This window comes from Pongo abelii, chromosome X (genome assembly GCF_028885655.2).
Source record: "Pongo abelii isolate AG06213 chromosome X, NHGRI_mPonAbe1-v2.0_pri, whole genome shotgun sequence".
NCBI classification, from domain to species: domain Eukaryota; kingdom Metazoa; phylum Chordata; class Mammalia; order Primates; family Hominidae; genus Pongo; species Pongo abelii.
In genome coordinates this window covers 160,849,989-160,877,302 of record NC_072008.2, presented here as the reverse complement: position 1 = coordinate 160,877,302, position 27,314 = coordinate 160,849,989, and the positions used below count along the sequence as shown (strand labels likewise).

At 62.2% G+C, this 27,314-nt stretch overlaps 1 protein-coding gene across 2 annotated transcripts; it reads left to right on the top strand.

Annotated features, from left to right (window-relative positions):
• Positions 1–773: 773 nt before the first annotated feature.
• FLNA (filamin A) lies at positions 774–26,922 on the top strand. Of its 2 annotated transcripts, XM_024241128.3 has the most exons (48): positions 774–930; positions 4,079–4,567; positions 7,360–7,608; positions 7,712–7,809; positions 7,906–8,053; positions 8,683–8,801; positions 8,894–8,971; positions 9,063–9,225; positions 9,309–9,509; positions 10,046–10,183; positions 10,273–10,396; positions 10,570–10,706; positions 10,808–11,001; positions 11,194–11,307; positions 11,401–11,544; positions 12,770–12,893; positions 12,976–13,136; positions 13,219–13,309; positions 13,403–13,572; positions 13,764–13,881; positions 13,981–14,243; positions 14,905–15,502; positions 15,589–15,762; positions 15,852–16,014; positions 16,092–16,252; positions 16,344–16,514; positions 16,931–17,054; positions 17,144–17,300; positions 17,882–18,071; positions 18,231–18,254; positions 20,422–20,669; positions 20,778–20,873; positions 20,983–21,085; positions 21,174–21,314; positions 21,422–21,550; positions 21,737–21,910; positions 22,007–22,168; positions 22,260–22,463; positions 22,540–22,692; positions 22,789–22,911; positions 23,017–23,283; positions 23,443–23,580; positions 23,768–23,883; positions 24,427–24,559; positions 25,241–25,417; positions 25,581–25,799; positions 25,883–26,086; positions 26,413–26,922. In XM_024241128.3, the coding sequence occupies exons 2-48, from the start codon at positions 4,195–4,197 to the stop codon at positions 26,598–26,600; spliced, it is 7,944 nt and encodes a 2,647-aa protein (XP_024096896.1). In that variant the 5' UTR covers positions 774–930; positions 4,079–4,194; the 3' UTR covers positions 26,601–26,922. The 2 variants fall into 2 exon arrangements, with proteins under 2 accessions (XP_024096896.1, XP_024096897.1); XM_024241129.3 differs by lacking the exon at positions 18,231–18,254 and having other exon boundaries at positions 788–930.
• The last annotated feature ends 392 nt before the right edge of the window (positions 26,923–27,314 follow it).

The following is a 27,314-nucleotide window of genomic DNA, read 5'->3' as shown; positions in this document are numbered from 1 at the left end:
CTTTCCCCAAGGAAGTGACATTTGAGTGAAGCTACCAGGAAATGGGCACATAGAAGAAGAAGAAAGAGCCTGGCAGTGCCAGGGCGTGGCTGTGGCTGCCATGTTCACAGACACTTCGCTCTTTGGCTGCACTCCGCTGCACACTCCCAGACTCTGGGACTGCCCCTGAGCGTCCCCCTGAGCGATCCTGTTTCTGTTGCCCACCCCAGGCCAGACCTGGCAGTGCCTGATCCATGTCAGTCAGGTTCATCCCAGGGCTCGGAGCCCTGCAGTCCCGTCCCGGGACCCTGCCTGAGGTAGGCGTCCAGCAAACACCTGCAACGACCTGTTGCCCCCACCCCAGGAAACACAATCCTGGCTTGGGACAGACACCAGGGGCTCTGACTGCGGGTGGCTCCTTGGAGAAGGTGGCCTTGGGTCTGGGCCTTTCCACCTGGGGTGCGCTTGGCTCCCCCAGACTCAGACACGCAGGATCCTTGTGATTGGGCCTAGACATGAGCCCTGCAGCCCTGCAGTCCCTGTGGGCGCTGGAGGCTACTCCCCCACGAAGCCCTCCCTCCCCCAGGGCCTGGCGGCCCTCGCCGGCGGTGAGCTCATCTCGGGGGGGCGGTGTCGCCCGGCGGCGGGTCGCTGGAGCTCGTGGCGCGCCCCCGCCCCCCCGCCCCCCACGCACCCGTCCCGGGCTCCTGGGCAATTTTACCAATTAAGGCTTTCTCGCCGGGCCGGGCCGGGCCGGGCGCGGGGCGGGCGCGGGGCGGGCGCGGGGCGGGGGTGCGGCCAACAAGAAGGCGGGCGGCGGCGGCCCATTCGCGTGGAGGCGCGTCGCGCGCAGCGGTCGCCGACAGAACCCCGAGGCGCCTGGCGCGGGCGCGAAGGCGATCCGGGCGCCACCCGCGGTCATCGGTCACCGGTCGCTCTCAAGAACAGCAGGTGAGGTCTCCGCGGCCCGGCTTCGCGCCCTAGGGTCGCCGCGCTCCTCGTCGGGGGCCGGGGGCGGGGTTGGAGAAGGCGGGCAGAGAGGCCCAAGAACGCAGGCGCCAGCTCGCGCCCAGGTCCGGGCCAGGTTCAGCTGGGATGCGTGAGCCGATGGAGGCGCCCCTGGCATCTGGGAGTGAGTGTCTAGAGAATATCTTCCCTAGTTGACCCACGAGCCGTGTCTGTGCCCACGAATGTGGGAGCCTGAGGCCATGAGGGGTCCCCCAGAGAGAGAGGGTGTCTGGGCACTTGCCAGGAAACTGGTGCCTGCGTGGGTGCCCATGAACGGACCACTGCATGCCTATCTGAGAGAGAAGGGCCCTGACACCAGGAACTTGTGTGGACTCAGGGCGAGTGGCCACCTGGAAGGACACTTCTCAGCCAGTGTGCCCACTGGGAGGGGGACAGCGTGTCCCTTGCTGGCTCGAGTCCACGGGGCACCAGCTGCTTTGGGCACAGGGGAGCTGGTTCTGGGGCTGCTCTACTCCATGGGGGCCATGGTGAGAATGAGACCAGGCCAGGTTCCTTGGTTGGGCCCTGGGCCCTATGCCAGCTTGGATGCACACTGCCAGCCAGGATGTAACCAACAGTGTCCCCAGATTCCCATGCCACCTGGGGCCAGGCAAAGTAGGTTAAAATCCACTGGCAGACCCATTTGTAAGTGCTCCGAGTGCACCGTCAAGGTGGGAGCTTGGGAATGGGTGACCTCACCTGCCGCACCTGGACTTGCCAGCACAGGTCTCTTCTCACCGTGCCAATGTGCTGCTTCCTTCCCTCCTGCGCCCCCTGGCTATGCAGGCCTGGAAACGGCTCCTTAGGGATCCCAGCTGAACAGCCCTTGGGCTTGGGCTATACCTCCCAGTGGGAGGGTCTGGCCTGGGGTCTGAGGGCCAGGGGTGGTGTGGTGGGCGGGGTGTGTCTAACATTCAAGAATCTACTCCAAATAAGGGAAAATATGAAAGAGCTGGATTTTGGCTTCCCAGGACTGCCCGATCTGGGGGCTTTGGGATCGGGCGACATCTGGCGGTGATACTATGTTCTAGGGACAAGAACCCTCTACATGCCCATTCCGTTTCCTCTAAATAGGGAAAAGCTAGGGCTGGAAGACAGGGCACCCACCTCTTGACACCCTTTCTGCTGGAATTGACGACTGGTCACTCTGACTCAGTTTCCTTGAGCTCTGAAGATTAAGGAATGAACCCAGACAACCCAGCTCAATGGCCCTTAGTGGAGAGAGAGTCAATTATTGATGGAATTCCGTGCCTGGGAACTTGCTTTCCAGTGGGGCAGGGGGACCAGAAGGACAACTTCAAGCCCGTCTTGAATGGGGCCCATGCAGGGAGGTGTCTGTATGGGTTCCCCCTTCCCAGCCCTCCCTCCCACCTCCACCGCAGCTCCCAGACACCCAGGCGCACTTGGTGCAGGTGTGTCTCAAAGTGGTCAGGAGAGGGGACAATATACAGGGGTTGGCCTCAGTACTGGAAAATGCCATTTGCACCCCCTAACACCACTACTATTGGGAAAAACCAGTGGGGCCACAGGCAGCCCCGAAGTGAATGTGCTGGGCGGATCACAGCCCCACCACATGTTATGTAGACACCCAGGGCTACAGGAGAGTCAGCCATATTTGGGCATGACGTGCTGGCCAACCCGGGGCTTCTTCCTCTCACTGGTCTTTAGCAGATAAATTAATTATTACTAGAATTGAGCAGGAGGGACAGATACCTGCCTTCCTAGAAAAAAAAAAAAAAAAACACTCAGAGGAGGAAACATTCCGGAGAGGGGAGGTACTGAGGACTGAGAGGGAGGGAGTGCACGCTGGGGAGGAAGCCATAGGCAGGCTGGCTTCTGACTGAAGATAGTAGCAGTGAGCGTCCCCAACCATCCCCTGGTCCCAGTCTACATCTCGGCACAGCAGCCACTGCACCATCTCCAGAGTTATCTACCAGAAAATTTTGAGTGAAGAGCCCCCACGGCTCTGGGGACACAACCTCCCAGGCCCCTGATCCCTGTCCTCAGGCCTCCTCTGCACCTGCCACCACACCTGAAGCCCACCCAGACCCAGGTGCTCAGAGCCTGACAAGTCTTATGGGAACCTCTGAGCAGGCCCCTCTGGGTCTGGAATGCCACTCCCGTTTGCCCCCTGCCCTGGCCACGCTGGGCTGAGGGGCCTTTCCGACAGGAGAGGACCCCCCGCTTCAGCTCCCCGCAGTGCCCCGGGTGAACTGGCATGAAGGGTTAGGCGGGCACACGTGTCTGCATGCCTCGCACGGCGCCCTCTGCCCGAGCCCACTGGCGTGCCCGTTGGCATGCCCGGACCCCTTCGAAGCCTGCTTGCTCCTAGAGTGCCGGCGGCCTCCTGGCCCAGTGCCCCATATCCTCCCGGGTGGAGGGAAGCAGAGAGGGAGGCGGTGGGAAGCAACGGGCACAGGTGCGCGGGCGAGGGCCCTACAGACTGGGAAGGTGGGCCCGTGGCAGGGGGTCTGCGGGGACCGCGTAGGCGCAGGCCTTGCCCTGCAGCCGCTTCCCAGGTGATGAGCACACAAAGCGCCCTCGGCAGTGCCGCTCTCCAGGGGTTCGCTCTTAGGGTTGGCCCCTTCCCGCCGCTGCCGGGGCGGCGGACAGGGATGCTGTCGGGGAACCCTAGGCCCTGGGGGCCCGGAGAAGGGGGATGACGGCGGGGGGTAGGGATGTGCAGGGACGGGGCAGAGCCCAAGTGACTTAGGGACGAGAGCCACCCCACCCCCGGCAGGGGCCCTGGGGAAGGAAAGTCCCTTGTAAGGCGCCCCGGCTGCAGGCCAAGCAGTCCCGCGCCAGACACTGCTCAGCCTTTCCTCGCTCTAGGGCGCGTTTCCTGCAGCGCCAACGCGAGGCCGCGGGGCTGGGAGCATCCTTGCCCACCCCACTGCCCAGTGACCCACCCTGGAGCCCGGGTTTCGCGTCTGATCAGCCGAAGCCAGGGGCCAAGTGGGGGCATTCCAACGGGCGGGGCGGGGTGGGGCAGGCGCGCCCTCGAAGCCCCACCCCACGGCCCCTCCCCGCAGGAGGCCCGCCCCCTGGCCCCGCCCTCCGCCCGCATTTAAAGGGCTCGCTCTCTCCGCAGCGCAACCTCTGCTCCCTGCCTCGCCTCCCGCGCGCCTAGGTGCCTGCGACTTTAATTAAAGGGCCGTCCCCTCGCCGAGGCTGCAGCACCGCCCCCCCGGCTTCTCGCGCCTCAAAATGAGTAGCTCCCACTCTCGGGCGGGCCAGAGCGCAGCAGGCGCGGCTCCGGGCGGTGGCGTCGACACGCGGGACGCCGAGATGCCGGCCACCGAGAAGGACCTGGCGGAGGACGCGCCGTGGAAGAAGATCCAGCAGAACACTTTCACGCGCTGGTGCAACGAGCACCTGAAGTGCGTGAGCAAGCGCATCGCCAACCTGCAGACGGATCTGAGCGACGGGCTGCGGCTCATCGCGCTGTTGGAGGTGCTCAGCCAGAAGAAGATGCACCGCAAGCACAACCAGCGTCCCACTTTCCGCCAAATGCAGCTTGAGAATGTGTCCGTGGCGCTCGAGTTCCTGGACCGCGAGAGCATCAAACTGGTGTCCATCGGTGAGGGACGCCCCGAAGCGCCGGGCGGGCGGGGGCGGGGACTCCGTGCGTCCTTCCATCTCCCCGGGCGGATCCCTCCAAACCACCCCCTTCCGGGCCGCGGCGCAACTCCCGAGGCCTCCGGCTGCTCTGCTCCATGCGGGCCTGGAGAACAAAGGCGCGCGGGCTGGCTGGCTGGCCGGCCGGGCGTGCGAACCGCTACGCGCCCCCGCCCGCTGCGCCCCGGCTGGCCCGCGCCCAGGCTGAACTCACATCCTCCGCAGGCCGCGCCTCCGCGGCTGTGCTTGCGGTGGGAGTGGGCCTGGGGGGTCGGGCACTGGGCAGGCTCCTGGCCCTGCGCCCCATCCCCGAGGAGGAGGAGGCCCGGGCTCTCCCCCCACAGCTGTTTAGAGAGGGCCCTCTGGCCTTCAGACGCCCGTTGGTTCTGAAGTGTGGGTTGGAGCTCGTGCGTCCCATTGTCTAGGGCTCTGGGCTCTTTGTGTCCCTGGAGGATGGGTCGCCCATCGGAGATGGCTCCAACCACCAGTTTAGATCTACCCCCCCCCCCCACCCCACACACACAGGGAACTTGGGGGCCAGAAAGAAGCATAGTTAGCAAAACTGCACCCGGGGTGAGTTGGGCGTGGTTGACTAAGGGACCTAGCTTGTAGACTACTTGGACGCCAACTTTTCTGTTCATCTTGGGCCAAACTCTTGCTTCCATGTAGGCCTTGCTTTTCTGCGTGTAGCACGCAGGAGTTGGTTGGTAGATGCTCCAGTGTGCATTGTGCCAGCCCAGTGTCTGTGTCACTGGAGAGGCTGGCATTGACCGGGCCTGCTGCAGCATCCCAGTTCGTTCTCAAGATAGGGGCTACATGGCAGGGCAGGCACCAGAACGGGTGACTTGGGGGTGATGTGGAACAGGGAGAGGAGAGGGATGATGAGTCTTTTCTTCTTCAGAATTGAGAGGCCTTCCAGTTACCCTGCAGCCCTGAAATGGCCCTTGCTGAACCCAAGAAAGTGAGGGACCAAGACTTGGGTTCCCCCAGCCACTCAGAGGGCAGATCCCAAGAACCGAAGTTCTTTCTTTGGAATGCCAGTTGAGGCGAGGGGCAGGCCCACACCCCCAAGTCCCAGCCTCAGTCTAGCCAAGCTGAGTCATCTCAGTCCTGGATGGTAGGGGGGGCGACCGGATGTGGGGAGGCGGGCCACACCCCAGCTCTTTGGGGGGGGTCTCCTCCCTCCTCCCAGCTCCCCTCCTCCTTGTGAGCTGGCTGGAGCAGGCCTAGTTCCCAGAGCTTTGCCATATAAGGCAAAAAAATGTTGGAAAGCAGCAGTGATTAGGGGAGGGAGGGGTTGGCTGGCCCAGGGGCTGGGGAAAGGAGGTGGGATGGGGCGGGGCCATCCAGACAGGCAGTCTCCCAGCCCTGGGCCCTGGTCCTTCCCTCTCTCTTTTGGGAGGGGGATGGGGACGGAGTAGGCTGGCCTAACATGGACCTGGTGGGCCTGGTTGCTCCCCGTGTGGGGGTCGTTGAGGGGTCTGAGGCTGGACTGGGGTGGGGGCCTGATGGGAAGCCCTGGGTGGTCTTGTTCCCTGGCCCTGCACCCTGGGTCTTCTCTGAGCCCCCCTCCCTGCTGCCATTTGGGGAGAGTGAAAGGCAGCCTTGGGGGGCCAGGACCAACCTGGGAACTGGGGAGGCCACTCTGAGCGGCTCACCTGGCCCTCCAGGTGCTGCCTGCTGGGCTGGGAAGCAGCTGCCGTGGACAGCCCAGCCCCTCCTCATAGGCCCGCCCCCTAGTTGACTCACCAGAGAAGTATTTTGTCTGATTATGGGGGAGGCTGACAGGGCTTCTAAAGATGAGTTCTTAGAATGCCCAAGCCATCCTGCCTTGAGCCTGAGACCCAGAAGTAGCTTTGGGTGGGGCCCAGAGCCCAGCAGGGTTGCCATGGTGATGGGGGGTGTCAGGGACCCGCCCTAACCACTTCCCCTGTGGCGAGCCTGCCGAGGCCCGTTGGGTGGCAAGTGGGTCAGGCAGTGGGTGGCAAGGGGGTTCCCAGTGTCTCCTGCTGCCACCCCGGCATCTCCTGATGGGCCCCAGTGAGTCAGGGCCATGTGGCCCAACTGCTGGTTCCTTTGGGCTCTGGGCCCCTCCCCTGGCTAGGCCTGTGGCCTCCCAACTCCAAGCTTGGGTCTTCGAAGCGGTAGAGGAAGTAGGGGTGGTGGTGGGGGTCACACTCCTTCACCCAAAGGGCATTTGCCCAACTCCCCCACTTCCCCTGCCGCACCCCACCCACCCTGGAACAACAGTTGTATTTCCCAACCACCCGGGGCCACCCGCCTTCCTCTTCCTCGGTCCCAGCCCCACTCCGGGTCATGGGCCCTGGATCCTGGGCCAGCTGGAGTCAGCCTCCTCCTCCTGGTTCCCCATAGGCCCCTGAGGTGGGTGGCGGACTCCTGCTCTGGCAGCTGTGGACACTGTCCAGCTGTTCTCCAGAGCTGCTCATCTGCGGGCTGGGTCTGCCCTCTGCCCTTCCTCTGGGCCCGGGGCTTCTGACAGTACCATATCCTGCTGTCATCGTGTGTCTGTGTCTGTGTGTATCTGCCCTCACCCCAAAGTCTCCTTCACCTCTGAACACCCCCTGGGACCCTGGGCAGAGAGGGCCTCATCCACATCCTACCACTGGCCAAGAGGGGGTGTCTCCCTCCTCCTTGGCCCCTGCTACCCCGTGCTGCCAGACCCTGACCCCAAAGCCTGGGAGCGGCCCCTCCTGCACAGCTGTGTGCCCAGCGCGGCCACTCTTTTACTCACAGACAGCAAGGCCATCGTGGATGGGAACCTGAAGCTGATCCTGGGCCTCATCTGGACCCTGATCCTGCACTACTCCATCTCCATGCCCATGTGGGACGAGGAGGAGGATGAGGAGGCCAAGAAGCAGACCCCCAAGCAGAGGCTCCTGGGCTGGATCCAGAACAAGCTGCCGCAGCTGCCCATCACCAACTTCAGCCGGGACTGGCAGAGCGGCCGGGCCCTGGGCGCCCTGGTGGACAGCTGTGCCCCGGGTGAGGGGGCGCAGAGGCAGGAGAGACTGGGCTGGGGTCACCCATGGGCGGCCCTTGAGGGGGTTCTGCGGCCCCCAGACTCACAGCCTCCCTTGCACCACAGGCCTGTGTCCTGACTGGGACTCTTGGGACGCCAGCAAGCCTGTTACCAATGCGCGAGAGGCCATGCAGCAGGCGGATGACTGGCTGGGCATCCCCCAGGTACACCCGCCCGGCCTGGCTACAGCTGTAGGGGACCGGATCGGCAGTTGGGAGAGACTCGGAGGCCCGATGGCTCCTGTTTTCTGCCTGTGACAGGTGATCACCCCCGAGGAGATTGTGGACCCCAACGTGGACGAGCACTCTGTCATGACCTACCTGTCCCAGTTCCCCAAGGCCAAGCTGAAGCCAGGGGCTCCCTTGCGGCCCAAACTGAACCCGAAGAAAGCCCGTGCCTATGGGCCAGGTGAGGGAGCCCAGCCAGGGGTGCACCCTTGTGACAACGTCTTCCCCATAAGACAGTGTCCCATCTAAACGTGGCGGTCCCGAGGGGTCTTGGGTTACATGGCGGCTAGGTGATCAAGCCACCCAAGAGTCAGACAGGAGTGGGTTTTTGGAACTAGTGAAAACACTCCACTGAGTAGACAAGAGAATGCTAATAGGTTCCTCCAGTCACAGAAGCCTGCAGCGTGGGGTCCTCGGGGAGGTAGCACCCAGCGGTCTTCATTATAAATGGAGATGAACCAGGTCTCAGTAACAGGGACCTAAAACTCAGTCAAGGCTCACACAGGAAGGGCCCAGTGTGGTGAGAATGAATGTTCCAGAAAACAGGTACGGGCCTGTCCCAGCAGCAAGAGCACAGCTGGGTTCCGAGGCCAGGCTCTGTGCCGCGGCTCACACTGAATGAACTTGCCCAGTTTGGAATGTGCCTGACTTAGGGGCCGGCAGGGAGGGGCGTTGAGCCTGCAGAGGCCTGGGGGCTGGCATGCCACTGGTACTCTTGCCCACCTCCCTTAGTGTCCAGGGCTGAAGGGTGGAGGGGTGAGGCTGTGGCCTTAACAGCTGGCCCGTGGTTGGCTCGCCTTCCCCTGCCAGGCATCGAGCCCACAGGCAACATGGTGAAGAAGCGGGCAGAATTCACTGTGGAGACCAGAAGTGCCGGCCAGGGGGAGGTGCTGGTGTACGTGGAGGACCCGGCCGGACACCAGGAGGAGGTAGGGCCAGCTGCTGGCAGCAGAGGCCCCGCGGCGCTCCCTTTCAGTGGGGCTGCTCTTAGCAAAGGCTCACAGGCTCCTTCCCACCGCAGGCAAAAGTGACCGCCAATAACGACAAGAACCGTACCTTCTCCGTCTGGTACGTCCCCGAGGTGACGGGGACTCATAAGGTGAGCCCTTGGCCAGTGGGGAGGCTTGTGACCTCAGGCGGTGGCTGGAGGCCCCCAGCCCTACCCTCACGGCCCACCCTTCTGGGGGCAGGTTACTGTGCTCTTTGCTGGCCAGCACATCGCCAAGAGCCCCTTCGAGGTGTACGTGGATAAGTCACAGGGTGACGCCAGCAAAGTGACGGCCCAAGGCCCCGGCCTGGAGCCCAGTGGCAACATCGCCAACAAGACCACCTACTTTGAGATCTTTACGGCAGGTGAGGGGAGGCTGCCGAGGCCCGGCTGGTCTGTGGGGAGAGCCGCACTGGGGCCTGGGAGCTGAGCAGGTGCCTCGTGGCAGGAGCTGGCACCGGCGAGGTCGAGGTTGTGATCCAGGACCCCATGGGACAGAAGAGCACGGTAGAGCCTCAGCTGGAGGCCCGGGGTGACAGCACATACCGCTGCAGCTACCAGCCCACCATGGAGGGCGTCCACACCGTGCACGTCACGTTTGCCGGCGTGCCCATCCCTCGCAGCCCCTACACTGTCACTGTTGGCCAAGGTAGGCCCGGCCCTGACTGCCCTCTGCTGTGGCACTGCAGTCTGGGCCTCCCACAGGAGGGGGAGCCCCCTGGGCCAGTCCCGCTGCAGCCCGCCCCGGGGCCCCTACTCTTTGAGCTTCTACTGTCTGGGCACATGCTGTCTTTCCTCCCCTGCTGGGGCCCTTCCTCCTCTCCTCTCCTCGCCCCTCTCCATCTCTCTCCTCACGCTTTCACCTTCGGAAGAGCTCGCTCCAGCTGTCTAGAAACCTGCTGCTCTCAGCTCTGCCCACAGGGTCAACGGTACTTGCATCTGTCTTCTTCTTGGAAGGGAGGGCGGGGGGCTCTGGGCTGGTGTGGAGCAGGGGTGAGGAGGCCTGCCATGTCCTGGCCCAGGCCACAGTTCCTGGGGTCATGGTCCCTTCCAGTTCTTTCTTGCATGTCCCCCTCCAGCCAAGCTCTGAGGGACCCTCCAATCCTGACAGCCCGGCCCTGTGGGAGGCAAGGGAAGGGTCGCCCAGCCGAGCTGCTGGTGCTCAGCTGGCCCCTCTGCCTGCAGCCTGTAACCCGAGTGCCTGCCGGGCGGTTGGCCGGGGCCTCCAGCCCAAGGGTGTGCGGGTGAAGGAGACAGCTGACTTCAAGGTGTACACAAAGGGCGCTGGCAGTGGGGAGCTGAAGGTCACCGTGAAGGGCCCCAGTAAGTTGGCCTGGAGCCAGGCCAGGATGGGTGGCGGCAGCCCCCAGGTTCACTGCTGGGCAGGCCTGAGGCCCTCCTTGTCTTGGCAGAGGGAGAGGAGCGCGTGAAGCAGAAGGACCTGGGGGATGGCGTGTATGGCTTCGAGTATTACCCCATGGTCCCTGGAACCTATATCGTCACCATCACGTGGGGTGGTCAGAACATCGGGCGCAGGTGAGGCCCCCAGGCATCCCTCTCCCAGCTCTGCACACACTGCCTCTTCCTCCTGTCTCCCCACCTGATCATGAGGGGCCACATGGGCTCTTCCTGCCTGGCCGCCACAGTGGGGCCCAGGCTGGCTCGTGTAGTGATCCTCGGTGTTCCCTGTGTGGCTCTCGCATTTGCAGTCCCTTCGAGGTGAAGGTGGGCACCGAGTGTGGCAATCAGAAGGTACGGGCCTGGGGCCCTGGGCTGGAGGGCGGCGTCGTTGGCAAGTCAGCAGACTTTGTGGTGGAGGCTATTGGGGACGACGTGGGCACCCTGGGTAAGTTGGAGGCTGCAGCATGGGCACCTGGGGACAGACGATGGCAAGGACAGCCCACCCTGAGGCTCCAGGGCACTGAGGAGACTGGTGGCTGTTGTCAGGCTTCTCGGTGGAAGGTCCATCGCAGGCTAAGATCGAATGTGACGACAAGGGTGATGGCTCCTGTGATGTGCGCTACTGGCCGCAGGAGGCTGGCGAGTATGCCGTTCACGTGCTGTGCAACAGTGAAGACATCCGCCTCAGCCCCTTCATGGCTGACATCCGTGACGCGCCCCAGGACTTCCACCCAGACAGGGTAAAGAGCAGGCGGTGATGGCCTAAGTCTCGCCCTGCTGCTCCTGCTTGGGGTCTGGTGGGGGTGGGCCTAGGCCCTGGGCTGGTATCCCCAGCAGTATTCCTGGCACTCTGTGTCCCTGGCCACCCTGCCTGGGTTGTAGCTCTGGCAGCCTGGACCTGGTCCCCTGACAGCTGGGTGGTCTCCCACTAGGTGAAGGCACGTGGGCCTGGATTGGAGAAGACAGGTGTGGCCATCAACAAGCCAGCAGAGTTCACGGTGGATGCCAAGCACGGTGGCAAGGCCCCACTTCGGGTCCAAGTCCAGGTAGAGCACCCACGGGTGTTTGGGGCAGGGCAGGTGTGGGCTCCCAGGCCTGGGCACTGACCAGCAGGCCACCTGCTCCTACCTGCCTGACAGGACAATGAAGGCTGCCCTGTGGAGGCGTTGGTCAAGGACAACGGCAATGGCACTTACAGCTGCTCCTACGTGCCCAGGAAGCCGGTGAAGCACACAGCCATGGTGTCCTGGGGAGGCGTCAGCATCCCCAACAGCCCCTTCAGGGTGAGCCAACCTCCACCGGCCTTTAGTCCATCTCGATAGCATTCACAGAGCATGTTCACATCATCCCAGAAAGGAACTCCACGCCATCGTGACTCCTCTGTCCCACAGCTCCTGGTGACCACTAACCTGCTTTGTGCTGTGGCTTTGCCTATCCTAGACATGTTCTATAGGTGGAACTGTGTGCCACGTGGCCTTTTGTGTCTGGCTTCTTTCGCTCACCACGAAGTTTTCCGTGTTTTCGTTCATGTTTAGCATGTCTTGGCGCTTTGTTCCTTTATAATTATTTTGTTTACTTATGTATTTATTTGAGATGGAGTCTCGCACTGTCGCCCAGGCTGGAGTGCAGTGGCGCGATCTCGGCTCACTGCAAGCTCTTTCTCCCAGGTTCACACCATTGTCTTGCCTCAGCCTCCCGAGCAGCTAGGACTACAGGCGCCTGCCACCCGCCCGGCTAATTTTTTGTATTTTTAGTAGAGACGGGGTTTCACTGCGTTAGCCAGGATGGTGTCGATCTCCTGACCTTGTGATCCGCCCACCTCGGCCTCCCAAAGTGCTGGGATTACAGGCGTGAGCCACTGCACCCATCCTGTTGTGTTTTTTTTGTTTTGCTCTTGTTGCCAGGCTGGATTGCAATCACGTGATCTCGGCTCACTGCACCCTCTGCCTGCCAGGTTCAAGCAATTCTCCTGCCTCAGCCTCCTGATTATCTGGGATTGCAGGCATACGCCACCATTCCCAGCTAATTTTGTATTTTTAGTAGAGACGGGGTTTCTCCATGTTGGTCAGACTGGTCTCAACCGCCTGACCCCAGGTGGTCCGCCCACCTTGGCCTTTCAAAGTGCTGGGATTATAGGCATGAGCCACTACGTCCGGCCGCTTCATTTCTTTTTATGGCTGCATAATACTCCATTGTGTGGCCAGACCACATTCAATTTTTCCGTTCACTTGCTAACAGATATTGAGGATGAGCTTGCCTTTGGTGATCATGAACAGTGCTGTTAACAGTGGGTCCAGGTGTTTGCGTGGACATTTGCTTTCATTTCTCTTGGGTAGTTGCCTTGGAGTGAACCGGAGCATCACACAGTCCCTCTGTGGTCAACTGAGGAACTGCCAGACTCTTCCCAAGGCAGCTGGACCATTTTGTGTGCCTGCCAGTGTAGCTGAGGGAGCTTCTGAGTCTCCTCCAGGCTGCTCATGCCCTTGCCCTTGCCCCTGTGCCCTGCAGGTGAATGTGGGAGCTGGCAGCCACCCCAACAAGGTCAAAGTATACGGCCCCGGAGTAGCCAAGACAGGGCTCAAGGCCCACGAGCCCACCTACTTCACTGTGGACTGCGCCGAGGCTGGCCAGGGTATGACCTGGCTATGGGTGGGAGGGCAGGTGGCTGGGGTGTCCCTGCGAGGTCTCAGCCTCCGCTCCTCTCCCCGCCGCAGGGGACGTCAGCATTGGCATCAAGTGTGCCCCTGGAGTGGTAGGCCCCGCCGAAGCTGACATCGACTTCGACATCATCCGCAATGACAATGACACCTTCACGGTCAAGTACACGCCCCGGGGGGCTGGCAGCTACACCATTATGGTCCTCTTTGCTGACCAGGTGGGTGCTGCGCTCCTGGCCGCTAAGATGTCACTGCGGATGACGTCTGCCCTCCTCTAAGGCCTTCTCCCACTGCCTGCAGGCCACGCCCACCAGCCCCATCCGAGTCAAGGTGGAGCCCTCTCATGACGCCAGTAAGGTGAAGGCTGAGGGCCCTGGCCTCAGTCGCACTGGTGAGGACAGGTACCCCATGGCAGGTTGCGGGGCATCAAGGCTAGGAGGGCTTGGGGCAGGGTGCCCCTACACGGTCCCTGTGTGTTCCTCAGGTGTCGAGCTTGGCAAGCCCACCCACTTCACAGTCAATGCCAAAGCCGCTGGCAAAGGCAAGCTGGACGTCCAGTTCTCAGGACTCACCAAGGGGGATGCAGTGCGAGACGTGGACATCATCGACCACCATGACAACACCTACACAGTCAAGTACACGCCTGTGCAGCAGGTAGCCACGCCCTCCACTACAGTCACCAAGTCCCCAGCCTCCTCATGCAGCAGCCTAGGGGACAGCTCTGAGGGACTTTCTGCCCACTCTCATTCCTTACCTGGGAGAGGACAGGCATGGAGGTCCAGGAGGGGGTTGGGGAGCAATTCTGGTGTCTCTAAATGCCCCCTTCCCTTCTTCACCCTTCCCAGGGTCCAGTAGGCGTCAATGTCACTTATGGAGGGGATCCCATCCCTAAGAGCCCTTTCTCGGTGGCAGTATCTCCAAGCCTGGACCTCAGCAAGATCAAGGTGTCTGGCTTGGGAGAGAGTAAGTAGTTGGGGCCCTTGTCGCAAAGGCCTTTGTCACATCCAGGGATTGGCTGAGCTGGGTGTCATGTCTCTCTCCTTCCTTTCATCGTTTCCACAGAGGTGGACGTTGGCAAAGACCAGGAGTTCACAGTCAAATCAAAGGGTGCTGGTGGTCAAGGCAAAGTGGCATCCAAGATTGTGGGCCCCTCGGGTGCAGCGGTGCCCTGCAAGGTGGAGCCAGGCCTGGGGGCTGACAACAGTGTGGTGCGCTTCGTGCCCCGTGAGGAAGGGCCCTATGAGGTGGAGGTGACCTATGACGGTGTGCCTGTGCCTGGCAGCCCCTTTCCTCTGGAAGCTGTGGCCCCCACCAAGCCTAGCAAGGTAATTGGGGTATGGAAGGCCCTAAGGGTAGAACCTACTGTGCTCTCTGAGGGCCCCAAAGGTACCCCATCTTCTCCAGACCTGCCCTAAATCCTCCTCTTTTTTTTTTTTTTTTCTGAGACAGACTGTCAACCTTGACCCTGTCTAAGTGAGAGTAAAGGGGAGGAGGGAAATAGAAACCCACAAAAAGTCATCAGGGTTGAAGAATTTCTTTTTTTTTTTTTTTTTAAGAAAGAGTCTCACTCTGTCGCCCAGGCTGGAGTGCAGTGGCGCGATCTTCGCTCACGGCACCCTCCTCCTCCTGGCTTCAAGCAATACTCCTGCCTCAGCCTCCCAAGTAGCTGGGCTTACAGGTGCCCACCACCATGCCCAGCTAATTTTGGTATTTTTAGTAGAGACAAGGTTTCACCATGTTGGCCAGGCTGTTCTCAAACTCCTGACCTCAGGTGATCCACCCACCTTGGCCTCCCAGAGGGCTGAGATTACAGGCGTGAGTGACCGCGCCCTGCCCTCCTTTTTGTCCTTATGACTGATGGATGGCCCGTGTCCCTGTTTGGTGAGGGCAGGAAGCCAGGGCAAGGGGAGGCAGGTGGAGAGTCAGGCAGGAGGTCTGGGATCGGGGCATAGCGTGGCCTTGGCTCCTGACCCCTTCTTCCCTCAGGTGAAGGCGTTTGGTCCCGGGCTGCAGGGAGGCAGTGCAGGCTCCCCCGCCCGCTTCACCATCGACACCAAGGGCGCCGGCACAGGTGGCCTGGGCCTGACGGTGGAGGGCCCCTGCGAGGCACAGCTCGAGTGCTTGGACAACGGGGATGGCACATGTTCCGTGTCCTATGTGCCCACCGAGCCCGGGGACTACAACATCAACATCCTCTTTGCCGACACCCACATCCCTGGCTCCCCATTCAAGGCCCATGTGGTTCCCTGCTTTGATGCATCCAAAGTCAAGTGCTCAGGCCCTGGGCTGGAGCGGGCCACCGCTGGGGAGGTGGGCCAATTCCAAGTGGACTGCTCGAGTGCGGGCAGCGCGGAGCTGACCATTGAGATCTGCTCGGAGGCGGGGCTGCCGGCCGAGGTGTACATCCAGGACCACGGTGACGGCACGCACACCATTACATACATTCCCCTCTGCCCCGGGGCCTACACCGTCACCATCAAGTATGGCGGCCAGCCTGTGCCCAACTTCCCCAGCAAGCTGCAGGTGGAACCTGCGGTGGACACTTCCGGTGTCCAGTGCTACGGGCCTGGGATTGAGGGCCAGGGTGAGTTGCCCTGCCATGGGGTATGTGACAGCGGGGACAGGGACCAGAACCCCAGAGCCCCAAGCCTCCTCTCTGTCCCTTTGCAGGTGTCTTCCGTGAGGCCACCACTGAGTTCAGTGTGGACGCCCGGGCTCTGACACAGACCGGAGGACCGCACGTCAAGGCCCGTGTGGCCAACCCCTCAGGCAACCTGACGGAGACCTACGTTCAGGACCGTGGCGACGGCATGTACAAAGTGGAGTACACGCCTTACGAGGAGGGTGTGTGCTGGGACTCCCACAGGCTGGCAGACGGGGGTGGGTGGGTGGGGTGGCCTGGGCTCCTCCTGACCTGGCCTGCACTCCTCCAGGACTGCACTCCGTGGACGTGACCTACGACGGCAGCCCCGTGCCCAGTAGCCCCTTCCAGGTGCCCGTGACTGAGGGCTGCGACCCCTCCCGGGTGCGTGTCCACGGGCCAGGCATCCAAAGTGGCACCACCAACAAGCCCAACAAGTTCACTGTGGAGACCAGGTAAGGGAGTCCCCAGGAGCCTGTGTGGCTGGTGGGCCTGGGAACCCCAGGAACGACCGGCTATCTGTTTGGACCAGGGGAGCTGGCACGGGCGGCCTGGGCCTGGCTGTAGAGGGCCCCTCCGAGGCCAAGATGTCCTGCATGGATAACAAGGACGGCAGCTGCTCGGTCGAGTACATCCCTTATGAGGCTGGCACCTACAGCCTCAACGTCACCTATGGTGGCCATCAAGTGCCAGGTGAGGAGGTGGCAGCCAGGGCAGGGCTGGGACTGTCTGCTCATCCCCACCCTGTCTCATACAGCCGCCATCCCTTTGCCCCAACCCTCAGGCAGTCCTTTCAAGGTCCCTGTGCATGATGTGACAGATGCGTCCAAAGTCAAGTGCTCTGGGCCCGGCCTGAGCCCAGGCATGGTTCGTGCCAACCTCCCTCAGTCCTTCCAGGTGGACACAAGCAAGGCTGGTGTGGCCCCACTGCAGGTCAAAGTGCAAGGGCCCAAAGGTGAGTGTTCACATGCCTGGAGCCGGGGGTGGGAGAGCAGTGTCCTCTTTGAGGGCCAGGAAAGGAAACTGGAGGCCCAAAGTGAGGCCCAGAGTGCAGAGGTGGTATAAGTGTGTAGGTGTTTTTGGAAGAGCCTCAGGTGACAGTGCAGCCAGGTGGGGGACTTGGAGGAGGTAGAGCAGATGGGACTTGGTCACTGAGCAGATGTGGCAGGAAGGCAGGCAGGCAAGGGTACCAGTTGGCACCCAGATGGGTGTCTTTTGTGCCAGAGGGGGTCAAGGCCATTCCCAGGGTCGGGCGGATGAGGATAAAGCGAGGTCTAGGCCTGGGGCTGGGTCCTGGCCGTCCAGTGTGGTGGGGTAGGAATGGAGGCCCAGGAGACTAGCTGAGGCTCTCTCCTTGGGGCTGGGGGCCAGGCCTGGTGGAGCCAGTGGACGTGGTAGACAACGCTGATGGCACCCAGACCGTCAATTACGTGCCCAGCCGAGAAGGGCCCTACAGCATCTCAGTACTGTATGGAGATGAAGAGGTACCCCGGAGGTAAGAGGCAGGGTCTGCTGCCTGTGGGGAGTGGCCGAGGCTGGATGCTTAGAACCTGTCTGACTGCTTACAACACCCATCCCTCACAGCCCCTTCAAGGTCAAGGTGCTGCCTACTCATGATGCCAGCAAGGTGAAGGCCAGTGGCCCCGGGCTCAACACCACTGGCGTGCCTGCCAGCCTGCCCGTGGAATTCACCATCGATGCAAAGGACGCAGGGGAGGGCCTGCTGGCTGTCCAGATCACGGTGAGCTCCAGGCACAGGCAGGGGAGGCAAGGGGGCCTGGGCCTGGGCAGCTGGAGTGTGGGCTGCAGGTGGCCGGTGTCTGATCTCCCTGGGGAGCTGCACCAAAGAGGGCAGGGAAGGACAGGGCCCCTGTCTTTGGTTCGCTAAGGTTGTGACTACCTTAGGATGGTGGTGACAGGCACGGGCTTCCCCAGACATGCACTTGCTGCCAACTTTGAGCATGTCACCAAAGCCTTTCGTGCCTCAGTTTCCCCACCTGTAATATTCTCATGGGGCAGGTGTAGGATAGAAGCTTGAGATCACCCCAGTGAGCTCCTCCTAGTGCTGGCCAGGCCCTGGGGCTGAGGATGGGTACCAAGCTCCCTGGCCACGCCTGTTGTCATGTGGGGAGTGTGGGACGTTTTAGTCTCCATTCTGGACTCTGCCAGGTGCAGGCAGCCCTTTTGGGCCATAGCAGTTGAGAGGCCTGAGGCCCAGAGACTGCCCCTGTAGCAGCAGCGTTGGGCACTCTGGGAGCGCCTGAGGTAGGCCCGGGGCTACTCGGGCTTGGGCCAACTGCCTCCCCTGCCTCTGCCACACAGGATCCCGAAGGCAAGCCGAAGAAGACACACATCCAAGACAACCATGACGGCACGTATACAGTGGCCTACGTGCCAGACGTGACGGGTCGCTACACCATCCTCATCAAGTATGGTGGTGACGAGATCCCCTTCTCCCCGTACCGCGTGCGTGCCGTGCCCACCGGGGACGCCAGCAAGTGTACAGTCACAGGTGAGCCAGCCCGCCGTTGGCCGCTGCGGCGCTCGGCACGGGGCTTGGGTTGTGCCTGTGTGCAAGGGCTCGCTGCTTGGGGCGGCGTGTGGGAGTGGGGGCTGCCCCCTTGAGTGACTCACCTGACCTTTCTCCTTGCTCTCTGCCCTCTCACCTCAGTGTCAATCGGAGGTCACGGGCTAGGTAAGCTGCTTGCTGGGGCCACTCCCAATGCCCCTCCTGCCCAGAGGGGCAGCTTCCTTTCCTCTTGGGGCCGATTTCCAGGACAGTTCCAGCTGCAGCTCTAGGCAGGGACAGAGTTGGGTGGGGTGCAGAAGATGAGGCCGTGGGCTGGAGGGCGAGGGCCCAGGGAGGCTTCCGGAGCTGAGCATGACCGCTCCAGCTCTTCCCCTCTCTGGGCCTTTATTTCCCCATCTGAGAACTCGGGTTGCAGCTGAGAGCTTTGGGGTGAGGTGCATCCTGAGAGGCACCCCACTGGGGACTTTGGGGTCTCGGGATCTTGGCACCCAGGGAAGCACAAGGGCTCCTGCGTGGGCTGAGGGAACAAGGGGTCTCCCCAACTCAATGGGAGCCCCAGCCCTGGCCAGATCCACAGACCCCCATCCCCACCTTCCAGGGGCCTCTGCGTCCCGGGCCGGGGGAGGTGCATGAGCGGGTGGGGCTGGCTGGTAGTGCAGTAGCGCCAGTGTCGACTGCTTGGGCGGCCAGCATGGCGGGGCCCGGCCCAGCCTCAGAGCCCCAAAGTGCGTTCTGTGGCCCGTCTCCCTCCCTCCCCCTTCCCCATCCCCCAGCAGTGACGTTATTCAGACATTCCCCAACAGGCATGGAGGGTCACCTGCCCCAGCCAGGGACACCCAGGGATGCTGATGAGAGACTACAGGCTTGGCACTTGGGCGAGGTGGCTAAGGAAAGGGTTAGAGGGTGGCTAGAGTTTTGCAGCAGGAGCGAGATGGCTTTATAGAGCAGGCCGTAGGATCCGATGTGTGTGTGACAGGCGATGTGTGTGTGCAGGGCGGGGGAGGCTGGGGAGTGCTGATTGCAGGGCCTTGGGGTCTTTGGGGGTCGGAGCAAGACTCAGTAACCTCAGTTTCCCTGGCTATTGTTTGCAGAATGGAGACAGGGAGCCCGGCGGGGGTGGGGGGGAGCGGGGGCTGAAGTTGCTCTCCGGCAAGCTTGATGGCCACGGGGCTTCAGTAAGAGCCAAATTAGGAGGCATACTTTGAGGATGGAGTGGCTGAGACCTGCGGATGGCTGGGAGCCGGGCAGGGAAAGTGGGGGGAGTCGGGTACCTGTGAGGTTGGGGCCCAAGCCACTAACTAGATGGCATGGGGTGCGCATGAGTGAAGCCTCCCAGGGCAGCGTGGGCAGCAGGCAGCCAGGTCTGGAGCCTGGGAGAGCTGCCTGGCCGCGGCAGGCCAGCATGGAGCCTAGTGCAGCAGCAGCCCTCGGCCGATAGTGGGACTTGGTGGCAGGGCCCCTCGAGCTTGGCCTTCAAGTAGGTTTCGTGCTCCTGGCTGCTTCTCTGGCAGGAGGCCAGGCTGCAGGGGGCACTCTCACTGCCAGGCCTCACAGCCCACAGCCCTCCAAGCCTCCATGGCGGAGCCCCAGATCATAACGTCACTGTCTCTCCCCTTTCCTCGGGCACTCTGGGGCCCTGGAGCCTGCTCAGCTGCTCTGCCCTCGCAACCCAGCAGTGGTGGCTGTAGCTTGGGCCTCCTATTCCCTGTCTCCTTGGGTGCTATCCCCGCTCTGCCAAGCCTGCTGCACTGCGCTACTTGGGTGCTAACCCCGCTGCCTCCCGCTTCCCCGCTCCCACTCCTGTCTGCACCGGGCTGCTTTTCACCGCGAGCCTTCTCAGTTGTCAGGAAACTCCGGTTTCACCATCAGGCCTGGGGGGTGGGGAGGCAAGTGTCACGTCCCCCCACGCTGCAGCAGGATCCGCCTCACCGCGTCCACACACAGCAATGGGGGCCGGGGCCAGGCCACAAGGGCGCAGGCAGCCGTGTGCCCAGCCAGATGCTGGCGTTCAGCAGTGTGGGCCATGGTGCTGGACGAGGCTGAGTAGGCAAGGGAGTGGCTGTCAACGCTTAGGCTGGAGTGGGCCCTTCCTTTTCCTCCCAGGCACCTGGGTGCTACCGTCGGGCCTCTCCCACATGGAGAACCCTTCCTGCCTTCTGAGAAACCACTCGCCATCCCAGCTTGGAGGGGCAGGGCGGGGCAGGAGGCCTGGCGGCCCGGCTGTGCTTGGTGGTGGCAATGAGAGGCCTGTGTGGGCAGCAGGCGGACGGGAACAACCTGAGCCCGAGCTCACACACTGGCCCCCCTTTGGGGACCCACCCTGCCCCACCAGGTGCTGGCATCGGCCCCACCATTCAGATTGGGGAGGAGACGGTGATCACTGTGGACACTAAGGCGGCAGGCAAAGGCAAAGTGACGTGCACCGTGTGCACGCCTGATGGCTCGGAGGTGGATGTGGACGTGGTGGAGAATGAGGACGGCACTTTCGACATCTTCTACACGGCCCCCCAGCCGGGCAAATACGTCATCTGTGTGCGCTTTGGTGGCGAGCACGTGCCCAACAGCCCCTTCCAAGTGACGGTGAGGAGGGGTGGGGGGTAGGTCAGCAGGGGCGTCTGGCAGGTCCTGTTCCCCTGGGGCCCCTCTGTGACAACAGACTCTCCAGCAGCTCTCTGCTTTGCCCTGCAGGCTCTGGCTGGGGACCAGCCCTCGGTGCAGCCCCCTCTACGGTCTCAGCAGCTGGCCCCACAGTACACCTACGCCCAGGGCGGCCAGCAGACTTGGGTACGGCCTGGCCAGCTGGGTGTTCTGTGAGCCCCTAGTTTACCATGTGTGAGGAGGGACCCCAGATCCTCCCACTGTCCCTCACCCATGCCCTGTGTCTCCACTGCAGGCCCCGGAGAGGCCCCTGGTGGGTGTCAATGGGCTGGATATGACCAGCCTGAGGCCCTTTGACCTTGTCATCCCCTTCACCATCAAGAAGGGCGAGATCACAGGTGAGTGGGGACTGGGAAGGAGCTCGGGAGCCAAGGAGGCCAGATTGTGCCAATGAGCTGCCCTGACCTCAGCCCCACTGCCCCACAGGGGAGGTTCGGATGCCCTCAGGCAAGGTGGCGCAGCCCACCATCACTGACAACAAAGACGGCACCGTGACCGTGCGGTATGCACCCAGCGAGGCTGGCCTGCACGAGATGGATATCCGCTATGACAACATGCACATCCCAGGTGGGCCGGCCCTGCCTCTGCCCACTCCACCGCCACCACCTCACAGAGAGATGGGGCTGGGGGACACACGAGGCTGCCATTCCACAAGGCCCTTCTTCCTGCCTCAGGAAGCCCCTTGCAGTTCTATGTGGATTACGTCAACTGTGGCCATGTCACTGCCTATGGGCCTGGCCTCACCCATGGAGTAGTGAACAAGCCTGCCACCTTCACCGTCAACACCAAGGATGCAGGAGAGGGTGAGCAATAGCTCTGGTCTTTACCTGCTCTGTGCCCGGGATGCCCTCACCGGGGTAAGGGCTGGACTCAGGAGATACTCCTGAATGGGGCTCCCTGCCCTGCTGCCCTGGCCATCGGGGCTCCTCAGTGCAGGCCAACTGGAGTGTCCCCAGCATAGTTCCCATGCTCACCCCGGCTCTCTTCAGGGGGCCTGTCCCTGGCCATCGAGGGCCCGTCCAAAGCAGAAATCAGCTGCACTGACAACCAGGATGGGACATGCAGCGTGTCCTACCTGCCTGTGCTGCCAGGTGACTACAGCATTCTAGTCAAGTACAATGAACAGCACATCCCAGGCAGCCCCTTCACTGCCCGGGTCACAGGTGGGTGGCACTGGGAGCAGTGACAGAAACGGGTGGCAGGGTGGGCATGGTCTCCCATGGCTGGACGCACAGTGATGGCTGGCCTGTCCCCACCAGGTGACGACTCCATGCGTATGTCCCACCTAAAGGTGGGCTCTGCTGCCGACATCCCCATCAACATCTCAGAGACGGATCTCAGCCTGCTGACGGCCACTGTGGTCCCGCCCTCGGGCCGGGAGGAGCCCTGTTTGCTGAAGCGGCTGCGTAATGGCCACGTGGGTAAGCGGCTGAAGGGTCCAGGGGTTTCAGAAAGGAGGCAGTCTGTGGGGAGCCATGCCTTCCCCGACTGACAGCCATGCCCTCTGTCCAGGGATTTCATTCGTGCCCAAGGAGACAGGGGAGCACCTGGTGCATGTGAAGAAAAATGGCCAGCACGTGGCCAGCAGCCCCATCCCGGTGGTGATCAGCCAGTCGGAAATTGGGGATGCCAGTCGCGTTCGGGTCTCTGGTCAGGGCCTTCACGAAGGCCACACCTTTGAGCCTGCAGAGTTTATCATTGATACCCGAGATGCAGGTAGGCAGTGGCTGCCCACCAGCTGGGGTGGGAGCACTGTGCATAGCACCGAAGCTCAGGGGTATCCATCCCCTAGGCTATGGTGGGCTCAGCCTGTCCATTGAGGGCCCCAGCAAGGTCGACATCAACACAGAGGACCTGGAGGACGGGACGTGCAGGGTCACCTACTGCCCCACAGAGCCAGGCAACTACATCATCAACATCAAGTTTGCCGACCAGCACGTGCCTGGTGAGTGCAGCAGTGCCTCGGCAGCCCCCCTCACTACACCAGGGCCCACAGGCAGTGTGTGACTGGAGGGGCGTGGGCCGTGCTTTCTTCCTACAGGCAGCCCCTTCTCTGTGAAGGTGACAGGCGAGGGCCGGGTGAAAGAGAGCATCACCCGCAGGCGTCGGGCTCCTTCAGTGGCCAACGTTGGTAGTCATTGTGACCTCAGCCTGAAGATCCCTGGTAGGGGTTGTGGGGAGCCTGGGGAGGGGTCCTGGGGCTCAAGCAGCCCCAAGAGGAGGAGTGGAGCCCAGGGCTGCTGCTCACTAGCCCATCCCCACCCTGCAGAAATTAGCATCCAGGATATGACAGCCCAGGTAACCAGCCCATCGGGCAAGACCCATGAGGCCGAGATCGTGGAAGGGGAGAACCACACCTACTGTATCCGCTTTGTTCCTGCTGAGATGGGCACACACACAGTCAGCGTCAAGTACAAGGGCCAGCACGTGCCTGGGAGCCCCTTCCAGTTCACCGTGGGGCCCCTAGGGGAAGGGGGAGCCCACAAGGTCCGAGCTGGGGGCCCTGGCCTGGAGAGAGCTGAAGCTGGAGTGCCAGGTAGGCCTGCTCACACCCCGAGCGCTCGCTCTCCTGCGTTGGCCAGGGTGGGGTTGGGGGTGGAGGAAACAGCTGGCAGGCATGTCTACCTTGGCTATGCCTGGAGGGGCCCAAGGCTGGTGAAGCAGCCTTCAGTGAGGACACACTGTTCTCCCACAGCCGAATTCAGTATCTGGACCCGGGAAGCTGGCGCCGGAGGCCTGGCCATTGCTGTCGAGGGCCCCAGCAAGGCTGAGATCTCTTTTGAGGACCGCAAGGACGGCTCCTGTGGTGTGGCTTATGTGGTCCAGGAGCCAGGTACTGGGAACCCGGCTGGGGTTGGAGGAGGTGGGGCCTGAGTGTGCGTATTGGACCCGGGGGTTGCACAGATAGCCCTGCCTGGCACTCACCCTTCACTTTGAGGTCACAGGGCCACCCAGGCTGTTCGTGGGAGGTGGGAGGCCCAAAGGCTGATGAGCCGGTCTTATACTCTTTCCCTGCCCAGGTGACTACGAAGTCTCAGTCAAGTTCAACGAGGAACACATTCCCGACAGCCCCTTCGTGGTGCCTGTGGCTTCTCCGTCTGGTGACGCCCGCCGCCTCACTGTTTCTAGCCTTCAGGTGAGGCACCGAGAGAAACCGCCCACCTGGGGCTCCTGGGCCCGGACAGACCAGAGCTACCGCAGAGAGCAGGCCTTGGCCCTGTGTTCAGTGACCCCCCCCTGGCCCAGCTCTGGGTTCCAGGCCTCTGCTCTGGCCGGGTGCAGCCCACGCTTGGGGTCGGCAGGAAATATCCTGCCCACCACGTGGAGTTTTTCTCGTGTCTCAGGTCTAAAGGCTTTGAACAGAAGCCTGTGCCCCTTGAGCACCAGGGCTGTGGTTTAAAGAGGGACAGCCTGCCAAGGCTGGGTGCTGCCCACAGGGTGGGGCAGCCCTCCCTTCCTGCCACCTGGGTGTGTGCGACGGCAGAGTGTGGGGGCAGGGGCGGGGATGTGCGCCTGTGGCTTGCTGCCCCTTGCAAATCAGTGGCTCTCCCTCTTTAAACCAAGTTGGACGCCAGATGGGTAAGTGCGACCTGTGGGCCTCTTGCTCCTGGCCTCTTGCTCCTTCGTCCCTTGCCTTGGCCCAAGCCCCGCCATCTAACCATGTCTGCTGTGCTTCCAGGAGTCAGGGCTAAAGGTCAACCAGCCAGCCTCTTTTGCAGTCAGCCTGAACGGGGCCAAGGGGGCGATCGATGCCAAGGTGCACAGCCCCTCAGGAGCCCTGGAGGAGTGCTATGTCACAGAAATTGACCAAGGTGAGGCCCTGTCCCTGCCCGGCCGCCCTGCCCTGCTGGCTGGAAGCAGGCTGAGAGTACAAAAGGAAGGTACCGCTTCTGTAAGCAGCCAAGATGGGGCCCCAACTCCTGGGCCCCCTAAGCCAGGCAACCCTTTCCCAATTGGTGACCCAAGCCGTTGGGGATGTGGCTCGCCACCCACAGCTATTAGGAAGGCCTTCTACCCTGCAGTACCATCTCCACAGGGAAAGACTCAAAGTCCAGCCTCAGTGCTGCCCGGCCCTTCAGCCACGGCCATGCTACTTGAGCACAGGTGTAGGAGGAGCCCAGTGGGCTTCATTTCACAGCCTAGTCCTGCCCTTCCCAGCTGCATGACCTGAAGCAAGTTCCTGCCTGTCTCTGAGCCCGTTAACATGCAGGGGATATGGTGTTCACGGTAACCTTTCTTAGGAGGCAGCGAGGCCTGGGTTTGGCTTGTAAAACATTTCCGTCCCAATGCACCCTGACAGTGGGCAGCTTGAGTGTCTAAAGCTTCGGCCCTCAGGAGGTCTGCTGCGGGGTGCAGGTGCCCAGCATGGCTGGGCTCACACTGACGGACTGGCAAAATGGGGATGGGCAGGGTCGAGGCTGTTCCTCACAGACACACCATCTGCTGGTTTGAGGAGGGGCCCCAGGCCCACAGCATGGCTCCCTGCTCCTCAGATAAGTATGCTGTGCGCTTCATCCCTCGGGAGAATGGCGTTTACCTGATTGACGTCAAGTTCAACGGCACCCACATCCCTGGAAGCCCCTTCAAGATCCGAGTTGGGGAGCCTGGGCATGGAGGGGACCCAGGCTTGGTGTCTGCTTACGGAGCAGGTCTGGAAGGCGGTGTCACAGGTAAGTCTGTGGGTGCGGCTGCAGGTGTGCACACAGCTGCTAGGCCCTTGCCTCCAAGCTCTTGGTGACAACAGGAGGCACCTGGAGGTGACAAGCCTGCGCTGGGTGGCCGAAGACAGGGAGGCAGGCCAGTCTGGCTCCGCCTGACCTCCTGTGCTCCCAGGGAACCCAGCTGAGTTCATCGTGAACACGAGCAATGCGGGAGCTGGTGCCCTGTCAGTGACCATTGACGGCCCCTCCAAGGTGAAGATGGATTGCCAGGAGTGCCCTGAGGGCTACCGCGTCACCTATACCCCCATGGCACCTGGCAGCTACCTCATCTCCATCAAGTACGGCGGCCCCTACCACATTGGGGGCAGCCCCTTCAAGGCCAAAGTCACAGGTGAGCCTGGGGCCAAGCTATTGGCACCTGCCCAATGCCTGGCACCACAGCCACCTCTCAGCCCCACCCACCCTGCCTTGCAGGTCCCCGTCTCGTCAGCAACCACAGCCTCCACGAGACATCATCGGTGTTTGTAGACTCTCTGACCAAGGCCACCTGTGCCCCCCAGCATGGGGCCCCGGGTCCTGGGCCTGCTGACGCCAGCAAGGTGGTGGCCAAGGGCCTGGGGCTGAGCAAGGCCTACATAGGCCAGAAGAGCAGCTTCACAGTAGACTGCAGCAAAGCAGGTGGGCAACCCGGGCCCCCGGCCCACCTTCCCACCAAAATGAGGCCAGAAATCACAGGATGGCCAGTGTCTGGGAGAGCAGGGACCGCCTTTGGGGCGTGGCTTTCACTTCTAGAGCCGCCTCCCTGCCATCTCCTGGACCCCTCAAACAAAGGCCAGGGAGGAGCTGGAATCTGCTAAGCCGGCCTGGGTTGGGGAGGTGGTGGCAGCTCTTTAGGAAGAGAGAAACTGTCACCCCAGAACTGGCTTAGGGACAGGAGAGGAGAGCAGGACACCAGCGGGAGGAAGGGGGCTGGGACCTGTGACTGAGGACCCCTCTTGCCTCAGGCAACAACATGCTGCTGGTGGGGGTTCATGGCCCAAGGACCCCCTGCGAGGAGATCCTGGTGAAGCACGTGGGCAGCCGGCTCTACAGCGTGTCCTACCTGCTCAAGGACAAGGGGGAGTACACACTGGTGGTCAAATGGGGCGATGAGCACATCCCCGGCAGCCCCTACCGCGTTGTGGTACCCTGAGTCTGGGGCCCGTGCCAGCCAGCAGCCCCCAAGCCTGCCCCACTACCCAAGCAGCCCCGCCCTCCTCCCCTCAACCCTGGCCCCTGGGCCGCCCTGGCCGCCCGCCTGTCACTGCAGCCGCCCCTGCCCTGTGCCGTGCTGCGCTCACCTGCCTCCCCAGCCAGCCGCTGACCTCTCGGCTTTCACTTGGGCAGAGGGAGCCATTTGGTGGCGCTGCTTGTCTTCTTTGGTTCTGGGAGGGGTGACGGATGGGGGTCCTGTACACGACCACCCACTAGTTCTCTTCTCCAGCCAAGAGGAATAAAGTTTTGCTTCCATTCTCCTTTGGGTGGCTGTAGCTTTGTTGGGGTTGGGGGACCAGTCAAGGCCAACCTGACAGGGGTGCCAATGAGCAGATCAAAGTGTGGGCTGAGCACAGGTTACCTCCCTCCGGGGCTCCTGCTTCACCCCACCCTCACTCCAGAAGGCGCCATCTATATTTGCTTCCTCTGCCTCCCTGAGTTCAAGCCAACGTAAGGAGAGGAACATGTAGCAACCTGGAATGGAGCCCAGGCAGCAAGGAGGCAAAGAGCTGGGCAGGAGAGCCCATTACTGGGTAGGGTGGTGTCAGGAAGGCTCCCTGGTGGAGGTGGCCAGATAATCAAGGGCCCTCTAAGCAGCCCTCAAAATCACAGCAGGCCCGGCTGGGTGCAGTCGCTCATGCCTGTAATCCCA

Bases quoted from the DNA above. Each gene is read 5' to 3' on its own strand.
- FLNA (XM_024241128.3), top strand. From the start codon at position 4,195: ATGAGTAGCTCCCACTCTCGGGCGGGCCAGAGCGCAGCAGGCGCGGCT. The intron at 17,055-17,143 runs GTAAGAGGCAGG...CATCCCTCACAG, and splicing joins GATGAAGAGGTACCCCGGAG to CCCCTTCAAGGTCAAGGTGC. The intron at 21,551-21,736 runs GTGAGCAATAGC...GGCTCTCTTCAG, and splicing joins CACCAAGGATGCAGGAGAGG to GGGGCCTGTCCCTGGCCATC.